The following is a 14,077-nucleotide window of genomic DNA, read 5'->3' on the forward strand; positions in this document are numbered from 1 at the left end:
CGTAAGTAACAAGACAGAAACAGGATTTTAAAATATGACACCAGTGCTGAACGTTACTAGGGTATACCTTTACATGCCAGCAATATTCGAAGTATTTTAAAAGTATTCATGCTATATCTCAAGGAAGAAAAAAAAAGTCACCACATTTTTTATGCAAACTTTAATTTTATTAGGCAATAAATAGAATAAATAAGGAATATCATCATAAATAAGTTGATTATTATAAATATGTTTCAATTTCTGAAAATTACAGCTGAATAAATAAAACAGTTAAGACAAATTACAGTTGAGTGTTCGGTGGTTTGAGAACATTTTGGTACTATGATGTAGCTTATTTTCTAGAAATCTAGTTTAACGTGATGTCTTAAAAGGCACGGGCAACAGCTCGCTAGAACGTGATATATAAGAAACTCTGTGAAATATTATGCGCTTGGTTCCTAAAAAGCCCCCAACCACCTTGCAAGATGTTGACCTTACTATTTTTTTCTCCAAAACATCTTTAAGTCAAATTTATACCCAAAGTGCTGGAGGGCTGGGCGCTTACAGCGAGCTCTCCGGAGAGGTCAGGTAGTTCATCATCCTGTTGATGGTGACCGTGCGGATTCGGAAGGCGTGAAGGATGCTGCAGAGCCTCATCCTCTCCTTGAAGGAGGTCAGCCCCGCGCCGGCCAGCGGCTGCGGCACACTCCTGCTGCTGGTCTTCAGGGCCTGGGAAGAGGTAGGGGCATTACACGCTATCACCAGAAAGTGGCTAAAACAAAAACCTCTTTAGATTTTTCACCCCCTGAGTGATAAATGACAACACTTAGAAATAAGAATGCATTCTCACAAATGAAAAATTTGAAATATTTAATCATATAATTAATAGACTTAGGATGTGCAGCTGTGCTTTGCTTGAGGCAAAAATGTCCATTCAGGCACAAAGGCTCTTTCTGCCCAAGAATAAAGATGCTTTTTTAATAATAAGCCTACAGCCAGCTTTGTCTAGTGACCCCTTAGACTGGGCTCATCTGCTCGTGGCTGGAGTCTCCAGGCTATCGGGAGATGCTGTGTCAGTACAAAGGCAATTAACTGGTTTTTTAAGTAGCTTTTGTTAAACCAACAAGCAAGCTTTTAACATCTATTCCCTGTACACACTAATAATATTAATCATAGAATCATTAAGGTTGGAAAAGACCCTTAAGATCATCGAGTCCAACCGTTAACCCAGCACTGCCAAGCCCACCACTAAACTGTGTCCCTAAGCACCACATCTACCTGGCTTTTAAATACCCCCAGGGATGGGGACTCAACCACTTCCCCAGGCAGCCTGTGCCAGGGCCTGACTGCCCTTTCGGTGAAGAAGTTTTTCCTAATATCCAACCTAAACCTCCCCTGGCGCAGCTTGAGGCCGTTTTGTCTCGTCCTATCGCTTGTCACTTGGGAGAAGAGACTGACCCTCACCTCGCTACAACCTCCTTTCAGGTAGTTGTAGAGTGATAAGGTCTCCCCTCAGCCTCAAAATCCATACATCCTATTTTATATTCAGTATACCAGATGTATCATATTTCAGTATTTGGAAGAGACATGGAACAGTGTCCCTGTATCCTTTTACTCTATTTTGAGTTCTCTGAGGAACTGGCAGAAAATCCCGTAGCCCACCTCCTTGTGAGAGCAGAGCAGTGTGAAAGAAGGAGGGCTGCTAAGGAGCCGTGCATCTGAGTCCTGAGGTGTTGACCATATCGGCAAGGCAAAAATATGAAGTGAGATACATAATTCAAAAGAATCAAGTCCCTTCTGGGAAAAACAGTAACAGACAATTTTTTAAATTACCAGATTAAAGAAAGGTCACTATTTGACTGGCTACAGAATGGAGCACACTTGATTAAAAACTCTGGTTTAAGACAGAAGTAGTAGAAAGGAAGGAGACAGAAATACCTACCTTCATCATTTCATCAATAGTTGCCAGCACCTTTTGATCATTGAAGCTCTTCAGCTCTGCCCTGTAGGCATTCAGATCATCATAGATGCCCTGCAGGCATTTACTCTGCAAAAGTCAGCATTATTAGGAAATGCAGAAATCTGATGTTAAATGCTTCAAACATACCATAAGCAAAAGAAGGGGTTATTTTGGGAAACTTGCTATTTACCGCATCAAAAGTAGATCTTTCCAGTGCCGGACAATTTCCAGTCTGCAAATTAAAGAAGAAATGAGACATGGTGATTTTGTGGAAGTGTAAATTACACAGCTGTTCCATGAAAATATGATGCTGAAACTTGATGTATTTTTTTTTTTTACCCCTGGATCCTCAGATGTGCAAGCTTTTATTGTGTTGATTTGATTCTCAGTGATATCTTCAAGATCAACCTCTTCAAGGGTACATTCAAATCCCAGCGTGCCAAGCTCCTGTGTTAAAAAGGGAATAAAAAAGGGTCATTGACTCAGCTTCACAGTACTGTATATGTATGTAAATACACACAATTATAAGCAATGCATCACAGCTGTCTGCACTTAACTGAATCCTAGGAACGAGGCTGTGTGAGGACTATGGTTAAATAGGAAAGCTAGCAAATAGACTAAAAGAGTGAAATGCATGTGGCAGTTGTATTCAATGGGAATAAGCTCAGACTTTGCAAAGATTTGTTTTATATGTTGTTGCAAATTGCGCTGCCTCCATTACTTTAAATTATTCTTTGATGTTTAAGCTGTTGAGAACTTTATGTCGCTATAGTTTCAAATGTAAAGTATCTCTTAGAAAGTGAAAAATAACTATTACCATCTGCACAGACATTTAACAGTGCTCACTGACCCACCGCAAGCGTGGGAATAATGAATTTATTTAGTAGTGGGGGTTTTTGGGGTTCTCTCAGATGAAGCTTGCAGCAACAGCAGGGAATTTTAGCAAAAAAAAAAATCCCCTTGGCGCTACTGCTGGGGGGCTTTAGCGTGGAAAGTTGCTACAGCACCAAACCAATGACACCAGCAACAACATGCAAACATAACAACAGTTGGGAGCAAGTATTTCCTGAGCCAACTCTGCAGGGGCCTCAGAGAACGAGGACGTTCAAAACTGAGAGCACTCAAATCAGCTGTTGATGCGTTGCTGGCACCGCTAACAGTGTGTGTGTTTCTGTGGGGCTGCAGTGAAAAAGGGCTGAGAAAGGCACCTGAGTAAATCATAGAATTGTTTAGGTCAGAAAAGACCTTTAAGATCATCAAGTCCAACCATCCTAAAGGGCTGGTCAGAGGAGGCATGAAAGGAAAGACCAGGTATAGAGTCTTAAAGGGAGTCTACAGAGAGCTTCACCTGCCTGGGTACCCTCACCAACCCATCGCTGCCCTCCTGGGTACCACCACCTCCTGCCTGGGTACCATCACTGCCCCATCACTGGCCTCCTGGGTACCACCACCTCCCTCCTGGGTACCATCGCTGCCCTCCTGGGTACCACCCCTGCCCCATCGCCGCCCCCCTGGGTACCACCCCTGCCCCATCACCGCCTGCCCAGGTCCCCTCACCATCCCGCCAGCCCGTCGCTGACCTTCAGCCGGTGGAGGGAGGCGTTGGCGGCCGCCAGCAGCTCCCGGGAGCGGCTCAGCCCGTCGGCCAGGCGGTGGCCGGGGGGCGGCGGCGGCGGCAGCGCCCGGGCCGGGGCGGGCAGGGCCAGCGCCAGGCAGAGCGCGGGCAGCAGCGCCCAGGGCCCTGCCCGCTGCCTGCAGCGCCGGGCGGCGGCGCTACGCGGCGCTGCCTGCCCGCCGCTGCCCGCGCTGCCGGTGCCGCCGCGCTGCTCCATGCTGCTGCCGAGGGAGCGGTGCCGGGGCCGGCGGGACCGCGCCGGCTTTTATCGGGGCGGCGGGAGCGGGATTTCCCCCTCTTCTCCTTTCCTTTCCAGCAGGGGCTCGGAGCGCGGCGGCAGCCGGGCCGGGGCAGCCAGCACTCATCCCGAGAGCGGCGGGGCCGCCGCCCGCCGGGAATCCCGGCACCGCGGGGCGGGGGGTGGCCCGGGGCTCCCGCTCTGCCCCCGAGCCCGGCGGAGGATGCTGCGGGGCAGAGCTGGGCGCTGGTGGGGGCCGGCAGCCCTTCCCTCAGGACTGTTCCCCTTGCACGCTGCGTGCAGCCAGCTTACGGAAAAATACGAATTACTCAAAGTATGTGCATGACACACGGATAAGCTTTTCCATTTCCATTCTTTATTATTAAAAACTATAATGATGAGATGTCATTAATGAATATTCCTGAAGACCTGCCTGGAAACTCGCTTTTTTTCTGGTATACTTGGTATAATCGCCAAATATGTCAGTATTAGGTCATATTGCGCATGGCTTTTCTTAGCCTGGCCAAAAGGCTGTAGAAAACTTTTCTATCCATCAGGTCTGCCGTGAAGTCAATGGAAGTTTTGCTATCGACTCGGAAAGGAGCAGGATGAATCAAGGGGTTTATATTGCATTTTCAGATTCTTTTTATTTTAATTGACATCGTGTTTCCCATAAGAAGGTTGTGGTGTGTCTAGAGACTTACTTTGCTAGAATACCAGCGCCGCATAATTTTCCAATTTCAGTGTGTGTTTTCCATTTCTGCACTAGTTGTTAGGCTGTGGGCTGTGGTTTTAATCTTGTGTAGGAGACTTTTTTTTCTGACACAGAAGTGAGAGAGACCTTCAGCATATGCTTGCATGTGTGTTCTTGAAAAGGCATCGGTTCGGCTTTCCAGGTTTCTTTGCCCAATGCTCAGTCCTAGCCTTGCCCTCAGCCGCAGGGCAGGAGGTTTCTCTTCAGGTGGGGGCACTGACACATAATTTGGACATCAGCTTCTTGTTCATGGCATTCATGTGCTGCACTTAGGCATGTACTGGGATATTAGCTAGAGTTCTTTGTCCGAAAGGAGGAATATTTAGCTCAAATACCTTCAGAGGTCTCTGAAGGCAGCTGCTGTCGAACAGATATTGTGCACCGAACAATTATCTCAGGGGAAGCTGCGCGTGGAGGTGCCTCTTCTCAGTGGTCTTATGGGCCAGGAGAGAGGACTTTCCTCCCTGCTGCTGAGCCCCAGCTCCCGGAGGGATTTCTTTGTACCTGAGGCAGTGAGGCAGGGGAAAAACTGGGGCTAGAGGGTGTCCAATATGTGCTGCTGAAAGCTGGCTGGGATGGCAAGAGCATCTTCCCGGAGGACTTCACCTCCAAAGAGCCCCCCAGCAGCCCCAGCCGTGGGGGACTGAAAAATACAGGCTACACAAGTAGGACAGCCATGCGAGTGGGACACTTCTGATTCCCTTTTATGCAAAACCTTGAGCTATAGTTTGCTTTCTTTATGTAATTTCTCTCTTTTATGATATACGGCTCACAGATAATTTGCAAGGAATGTCCTGTTGTTGCAGAGGTGTTTCCAAAGCAGAAATGCTGTCTTGGTGCTCCCTCACCCAAACAGTTAGGTAATGTACTACTGAAACACGGGGTGGCTTTAATTTGCTGTTAAAATGGAATATATCCTAACACTGGTGAGTGAATTTTTTCCTGATAGAAGAAGAAATAATTGAATGTTGCTACATTTGCTGTTTTACAAATAGGAAAGTTTTTCTCAATTATCTATAACCGTGCCCAAATGATACCGTTGTCACCACTTACTTATTTTCCTGGTAGCATCTGAAACTGAAGTCCTTGCCATGCCGGGCTGCTGAATACCGTTGTACACCTACTGCAGGATCAGAGGCCATAAATCCAGAGACCCGCCGAAGCTCCAGCACTTGTAATCACACTCTGCAGACCCAAATCCCCCGGCGCAGCAGTCCCACAGGTATTGCGGTCAGAGTCCCCAGGGCAGATGCTGAACACGATGTTAACATGGTGGTTGTGCCAGTTTGGACGGGTGGTGAGTTGAGCCTGGCCAGTGTCTGCTCCTTTTGCCCAGTTTGTACCGTATCTGTATTCTGTGCCCAACTACAATTGCCTTTTGCTCGTGGACTGAATGCGAGTGCACTTCTGTGTAAGGCACTTTTTATTGAGATTTGTCTCAAAGTGATGTATAAGATATTAACTATGGGGTCCTAGCAAAGAGGCAATGAAGTCTTAATGATACATTTATTTGGGGCAGATGTTATATCTGTTTTTCATTCCTAGCCTCATCCATCTGTCTGCCTCCTTCATCACATAGCATCCTATATTTGACCAGTCTTGAGTCTGAATGAAGCACCTCAGTAATTACCGTGCATGATCTGTGTCTGTCTGCTTTCCTCAGGGCGAGCACCGTCTGGTGGCCAGCCCGTAGGAGGGGGAAGCAACGCACGGGTGCTGCAATCCCCGGGCTGGTCCGGTCCCAGGCACTAATGGTCTTTCTTCCTTAGCTGTGAAATGGGAATAATTGTAGATCTATGGTCTGGCCTTTGATGTTCCTTAGTGATTACATACAGCCTAACACTTAATATTAATATTATTTTGGGGTGTTAGACATATTTTCTACGTCAGCAGCATCCAAAAGTGAGAAGCAAGTTCTTTTGAAATTGAAAAATCCACGTCCTTTTTGTTGCATATTGTGCCTTGATCTCAGGTACCCATCTCATCAGGCACATGAAGGATTATGAAGGTGGAGCGATGCAATTGTTATTAAAGCAAGAAAAATAGGGATATATCACGTACGAGTTTAGAGATACAGTGCAGTAACAGCATACCATAGTCTATTAAAACTGTTAGAAGATGTATGATTTTACATGAGAAAATGTAATTCCACTGGCTTTATTTCAACCATAAATTGCTCTTGCTGAAATTAACCTCCAAATGAAAATAAGAACCATTCTGGGTCTAGCTATAAAACTATAACCGTATTGTAGTCAAAACTGGATGAAACTCTGTCCTTGGCTACATTGCACTCAACCAAAACAATACTTAAAAGTCTAATTTGAAAAAGAAAGGAAAAACAATAATAATAAAGAAACCCACTTAGAAAAAACCCAAACCCCCAAACCCCTCAGCTCAGTTTAGTTTTGAGGACTGTATATGTGAGTGATGAGAAATAGGATCTTCTCCAGCCACACTGTTCTAAAAAACTGGGAGGTTCCTGGAAATGCGTGCTGACACGAGGCACTGCCGTGCTAACCTTTTGTTTCAGTCTTGGCTTGCCTGCTCTCCCCTCTCACGAATAGCAATCTAATTTTTGTCTTCATGGTTGCTCTCAAAGTCCACGCTAAATGATGGCCACCTTGCTTTCAGAGTAAGCGACGTATGAAGAGCCATGAACATCACACGCCATCCTCTCCATCGCCACCTGTGTGCTGCGGTGAAATGGGTGGTGAGGACTATTTCCTAACGGGGTGCCCGGTTGTGTGGTGTTACTTCTTCTGTAACCTGTCAAATGACATCATAAATTTTCTTCATTAGCAGGCCGGCTCCCAAACCTTTTGTGAAGGTCATGTAGCAGCTTGTAACATATCTTCGATGGGAAGAGACGGGTTATTTGTAGGAGGGTCCTATTCCCCGTAATTATAATTATATATAATTATGCAATAATTTTATATATATATAATTATGCAATAATTATATATATATAAAAATTAAAGCTGCAGTATGATGATATCACAGCTAGGCTGACAGTTAATTGTAGATAGCTGCTACATAAAAAGAACTGCAAAATGTTGTGTGGAATAAGTTTTCTGGATGCTTCAGTAAATAAAACTAATTTTTGTACTGTTTACCGCTCTCAGAACATATGGAGGATTGATCATGGATCATTTCTTTGCTCCTGGATAATTTTTTCGGAAGATCCAGGGTCACATATCTCACCAAAATAGCCTCACTGACAGAAGCGTTGCTTCTGATTTATGTTGGGAAGCAGTGGCTCCACAAAATGGGAAAGCAAAGACTTGAGACTTGCCTGGTGTTTTTTTGGCTGTTGGTGCTTATTCATTGAGGAATCCCCTGAAATACATAACCCTAAGCATGTGCTGACGTTTAATTGATTTGAAAGCTGAAGTCACAAAATTAAATGTCATTTCTGAGTCAAAGTGGCTTTCCTGAACCCGCAGTCAGCGCACGGAAACCCATAAGATCCTGGCTGTTAATCACCTGCATCTCTTGGCTCTTCTCTCTTCCAGCCATCGCCAGAGTTTGTGCAGTTTTCCTCGTGACCCTGCCGTGTACCACAGCATCTCTGCTCTTCACTGCGGGTTTCTGGCCATTGGCTTTCAGGTGACAGCCTGGCAACTTTGTGTCCTTAGGTGGCCAGCCAGACTGGGGCCCCCAAATTCAGGTGTGATTTGCAGGCTCAACTCCAAAGCTCAAATCCACATGCCAGGGTACAGCCTTTTCCAGGAAAGGGATGGAGCTGGTGGTGACCGCTGGATAGGTGCCATAGCTCCCTAAAAAGCACACAGGTATTTTGAATGGTTACATTTTGGACAGGTAACTTCTCATGCTGAAATGGAAGGATTGTTTGAAGAGCACCCTAGAACATGGGGGGAAAAGAAGGGGTTTTTTGAATCAATGTGTGCCTGAGATAAGGGAAGAGTTACCTTTTTTATCCCAAATTTTTTTAGCAGCTTTTTCAATTGGATCTAGGAGCTGATTTTGTTTCCCCATCATCAACTGGCTGCGTTTACTGCAAGGTTAACTGCAAAGCTTTCTGTTAGGGGCACATCAGCACCCATCTCAGCATTGTCACTCTAAGGGATTGCCATACTTAGCTCGCAATGCTTTACAGAAAATAAAAGATGTGGGCAAGATCCAGGAACCCTTACACACAGAAACAGGGTTGGTGGTGTGGATAAAACTCTTCATCAACCCTGTGGGTTTTGTTTTAAAGAAGTTGTATGACATTAACAGAAATAAAAAGCTCCTGTGAGGACCTTCACGGAGCTGGATGGTGCTGCAGTGCGGAGGGGTGTGTGCCGAGGGCTGGGGCACCAGCTCGGTCCCCTGAGCCCTCCATCAGAGCACGGAGCAGCGGTGCCTCTCCTGCCCATCACCCTGGGACCTCAGGACCCCCATGGGATCCTCCTTTGTCTCCTTGTCTTCTCTGCCCCCCCAGCCCTGAAAACACCCAGCTGAGTAATGTGGCTGGTGCTAGTGGTGCCTGTGGTTTCGTGTGCGGGGAGGGAGCGCTGGCCTCTGCTGAGCGCAGTGCTGCCAGGCTGTGGGCACTTTCGATGGTCTGTCTTTCACTTTCCGTTTCCATCCACTGCAGCATTTCTCATCTTCGGGTGCTTTTTTATTGTTCTTTCATCTGTCTCTTTTATCTCCTGTCTGGGGGTGCAAAAGCTGTCGCAGGTTCAGATGCTGTGGCTCTGACCTGATGGGCAGGCAGGAGGACAGCTGTAATGGGAGAAAGGGGTGACTGTAGTTTTGCTCTCTTCTTGCTGATTTTGTATTCACCATTTCACCTGGCAGTGGTGATGCACTCGGGAAAAAAAACAGGAGCATTGATATTGGTTGACCAGGAGCTGCATCAGTGCAACATTTTTTTTCCGTTTCTTTGATGCAACGCGATTATCTGAATCACATTAGTGATGGATTCAACTTTTCATGTCATTCTGAAGTAGTAGGATGGGGAAAGAGTTCATGCTTTCAGTGCTGAGCCAGCCAACGATTCAATACCCAAGAATACTTACTGAGATGCACAGGTCAGAGTCTTGAGTGCTTGGGGATACCCAGAGAGCTGCTGGCATGACTCACGGTTAGAGCATTCCCTGTTGAGAGAGGGAACCGAGCTCCAGTCCCAAGAACGTCTTTGGTAGGAGTTATTCAAGCCCCCCTCGCCCTGGGGAATGCTCTGCCCAGGATTTCGTGCCGGGGAGAAGCACGCTGCAATGTGCTGCACAGGTGGGAGGGAGCGCATTGCTGGCTCCCCGTGCCGCTCTGGGTCGAGTTCTCCCCTGGCAGATCGTATCTATACAGGGACACATTTAATTTTTTTTACATACCTTGATGAGCATAAGAAATAAAAATGCAGTCTCAGTGAAACGAAGCCCTGAGCAAAAGGAGATTATAGCCCATAGGGCTTTGTGGGAAAGGTGGGAAAGGGACCAGTCCTTTCCACTAAAGCAATTATTAGAAGAAAATAATGTCTCTCCGTGGGCAAAACCCAGCACTTGTGGCATCACAGAGCAGTATTTTGTATGCCAGGTGCAGGCAGCATGTGCTGGAGGGACGGGCAGGGACAGCCCAGACCCTGCAATGGTCACTAGCAGGGACCGGAGCAGCTGATGTGCTTGCAGGAGTAAGAATTACATGTGTGAGTAGGGTGTGAGTAAAGTACAGATTACATGTGTGAGCAAGTGCCATTCGACTTCCAGCTTTCAGTACCACAAATATTTGCTTGCTGCCGCAAACTTGCTTGCTCCCTTTGCTGAATCTGTGGGCAAGACAACCGCCTCACAGGCAAAGCAGCCTTCGGCTCTTAAGATCGCCACGAATGAGAACATTAAAGATATTTGCAGCAGCAGCTCTGTTTTCAAATTATGGATTGCCTCATCTTCAGAAAGGAAAGGGGAAGGACTGCAAAAGCTCATGAACCAGGGGTTCAAGGGCATTGGGTGGCAGCTCTCCAGGTGAGCAGGGAAACGAGGCTTTGCCATGCCCATATGGAAAGACTGGGAAGCATTAAACAGGTTTGAATCCTAACAAATGCCATGTGAAAGCCATTACAGGAAAAGCTTTTTTTATTTAACTGCCACCAGCTGGGATGTGCAGCTCTCCTGGCACAGCTTTAATCTGCTGTGGGTTTGGGGAGCCGGCTGATGGGAGCTCCTGATGCAGTCTGGGTGACTGAAGCCCTGCGGGCCCTGGGCACTGGTTTTCTTTAGCTGGCTTCCACTAAATAAGAATAAGGGGCTTTGTGGTGGGTTAGTGACTCATTTCGCATTTGGCTGCATGCTTCAGCATCAGCAAAGGGAAGCTGACGGTACCGAGTCCAGCATCTGCCTTTGCCTGCTCGGACCCTCTCGCAGCGCGTGTGCTGGGGGGGGGGCTGGGCTGGGGCTGTAGCTCTGCTAACTGCAAGCAGGCAACAGGCAAAAATATCGGTCACACAACAGAAACTTAAGAGATTTAATTTGTGAAATTATTTTTAATGTAGATGTAACAAATTTTGGTTTAATTTTAAAATAATCAAAATAGAAAATTCTGGATTTGGTTTGATTAGAGCATAAAAGAAACATCACATTTAAATTGTTTGAAGCTGTATAATTATATGTAAGCTATTTCCAGTTCTTTTCCCGAAGCCTGTGTGATTGCTCAGAGGAGCAGACTCCCACTGGGTCCTGGGAACCTGCACGCGTTGGCCCACTCCTGCCAGCGAGCGTAGAGAGCTGCATTTTGCCCGCGTGCAAAACCAGAAGAAGCCGCAGTGACAGCCATGGGGCAGGTCGGGCTGTGCTCTTCTGTTAGGCAGAGCAATCCCTTGTTTCCACGGGCCAGGGCGAGCGCGGCGGTGCCAGCTCCACCGCAGAGCCCAGGGATGAGCATCCGGGTGTGATACAGGGACACCAGGCACTGCAGTGGTTGTGCGGTGGTTGGTGCCTGTTGTCCCCAGGGGGTGCAGGAACCCGCTGTGGGTGGTGATGGGGATGGGGAGGGAAGCCTGGCACCCTGACACATGTCACCCAGAGCCCTTTGTGAGGGTCTACTGCTTTGCCGCAGGTCGAGGTGCTGCCCCGGGAGGTTTCCCTGGCTGTGTTCGGCTTCACCTTGGCAGCGATGAGGCTTCATTCATCACAGCCCCATTAACAAGGGTGCTGAGCAGGGGAGCACACAGAGCCCTCTCCCCCAACAGCCGGGAGGAGCAGCAGTTGTGGTACCCCACACCCAGGAGGAGCAGCCCTCCAAAATTAGAAAGAGCGATTTGGAGAGCTGTGAGTTATGCTCATACATGTTGGATTTTACTTTTTTTCCTTGGGTGTGTAATGATTCTTCCCTTGAGGTCATCTCATGGGTATTTGAACCTCTGTTATCTCTCACCATAGCCTGGCACGTGTATCTCCCCTCCTATGCACAGCTGGCCAGGCAATAATACATGCTACGAAGCCCTGGCTGACAGGGAGCAAAGGCTTTGCAGCTAACCCGAAGAAGCTGCTGTTCACGTATTTGTGGAGCCATGAGGACCTGCAGAGCAACGCAGGGGTCAGTCACCCCGCCACAACCGGGCTCGCCGCTCGCTCCATGCCGACTGACGTCTGGATCCCCCTGGGCTGGAAGAGGAAGCTGCTGCGTGTAAAGAAACTTGCTGAGTGCGTAAGCGTGGGGCAGCCCTGTGTCCCACGGCGGGGTGGCTCTGGGGCTGGGCTGGGCCGTCACCCTAAAGCCATCCTGCAGAGGGGTACTGGTGTGCTGGGGACAGGATCACAGCTGAGGTGTAAGGTACAACAGCTCCTGCAGAGAAGGAGGCTTGGACAGGGAGGAATGATGGTGACCGGGTGCTGCAAGGCTGGGCAAGGACTGGCAGAAGAGCTAGTACTTTCAGGTTGGGTATTTTCCTCCCAGACCAAGGCAGCGTCGACTGCTCCGCATGTCCTAGCACCAGGGCAGCCCCTGCTCGACAACTAGCTCGTTACTGCTAGCACGGAGGAGGCATAGTATGGGGAGGAGAAAAGTGTATGGTAGTGCTATGAATGAGGCTTCAGCTGCCCCCAGGTATCTGCTCATGGTTTTGATTAAGAAAAAAATGGCAATATTGGATTTTATATAGAGTACAGAAAATTAAATGTGGTCACTTGATCGCATGTGTGTTGGGCACTGTGAACTGCGATGAAGTCAAGTTTGTTTCCCCAAACTGGAGCTGGGTGTTCACTAGAAGAAGCAAATTCAAACCTAGGGAAGAAGAAACCCTGTGTTTGCCATGCAGACGGGGCCTGCGGCACTTCCAGGTGCTGCCCTTCCCTTGGCGAAGTCACCCAGAGCCCAGAGGCTTCCTTTTGCTCATGGGTACATCCAGCTGCTGGCCCTGCAAGGGTTTTGCAGGAGACCCAAACCATTTCCAAGTGGGCTGCGCTAAGCTGCAGACTGCTGACATGATGTTGAACTCAAAGGCACCCCTCCAGGGTGGGCTGAGGCCAATACCTGGGAAAATTCCTCCTCCCACAGCTCTGCCAGCAGTTTCAGTGACCGGCAACGGAGGAGTGCTGAGCCGGCTGCCTGGAAACAGCTGCTGCCCACAGGCTGTCAGCTCAGGAGATCCACATGAAACCCTGCAATTCCCTTTTTTCATACAGCTGTAGCTATTTCACTTTTCTTTTGAAGGCATGTTTCTTCCCCAAATGTGCTGTCGTTAGCAAGCTGAGGGGTAGGTGGGGATGGCAGTGACCAGTATGGCGGGCAGGGTCTGCTGCCAGTCTTCAATGGCAATCGCTCCACCGGCCATAGAGCCAGCATCCCAATTTGGCATCAAATACTAAAAGTTATGAACTAGAAGAGGCTGTGATGGGTCGGATCCTTTTGCACCACTGAGAACTCGGATCATTTATTTTGCATATTTTTCCCCCCACAGTCAAGAGGCTTGAAAAATTTTAAATAATATTTTACCACTACGAAGGAGCTGATGGTTGATGTAAGTGAAGAGGGAAGGTCTAATCCTACCGAGGGTGACCAAGGTAAGCTGCTTTAGCACAGGGCTTGGTCCTTGCTGGCGAAGCACCCAGTGGCTTTGCTGCCGGTGGCCCTGCCTGGCGTGCAGGCTGTCCCCAGTCACCTCTGGGGCAGCGGGAGGAGGACGAGGGGTCCCGCACACATGGGTTTCGCTTTGCTTTACAATAAGAAGGAAGAGAAACTCCCTGGGAGCAGGCGTAGGCTTCTGCAGGGAAGCAAGCCTGGACGGTAAGCACCCCCCACGGCTTTTCCTTGGGGATGCCCTCTGCAATGCTGAGCCACCCTCGGGGCCGCTCAAGGACAGGTTTGCCTTAAAGAGGTAAAAACCAGCTCCTTCATGCTCATTGCCTTCCCCAGCAGCAGTGCAAAGCAATGGGGAACGTCCTCGAGCGGGCTGGGAGCAGGGTCCTTGCAGGCAGCACGCACAGGGTTGTGTCCCACCACCCCAACCCTTCTTGTCTGAATCTGCACATGACTAATTCTCATAAGTTTGTTAGTGCTTGTCCTTTGAAGGATGAAATAAGTCACAGGCTCTGT

At 48.3% G+C, this 14,077-nt stretch overlaps 1 protein-coding gene across 1 annotated transcript; it reads right to left on the minus strand.

Annotated features, from left to right (window-relative positions):
- Positions 1-275: 275 nt before the first annotated feature.
- IL12A (interleukin 12A) lies at positions 276-3,771 on the minus strand. Its single transcript, XM_087740646.1, has 5 exons — positions 3,520-3,771; positions 2,279-2,386; positions 2,130-2,171; positions 1,922-2,026; positions 276-708 (listed from the first exon to the last, which is right to left on the minus strand). The coding sequence occupies exons 1-5, from the start codon at positions 3,769-3,771 to the stop codon at positions 541-543; spliced, it is 675 nt and encodes a 224-aa protein (XP_087596772.1). The 3' UTR covers positions 276-540.
- Between the last annotated feature and the right edge of the window lie 10,306 nt (positions 3,772-14,077).

The sequence above is a fragment of the Nipponia nippon genome, unplaced genomic scaffold (genome assembly GCF_047370975.1).
Source record: "Nipponia nippon isolate SJK-2023a ecotype South Korea unplaced genomic scaffold, ASM4737097v1 scaffold_7, whole genome shotgun sequence".
NCBI classification, from domain to species: Eukaryota; Metazoa; Chordata; class Aves; order Pelecaniformes; family Threskiornithidae; genus Nipponia; species Nipponia nippon.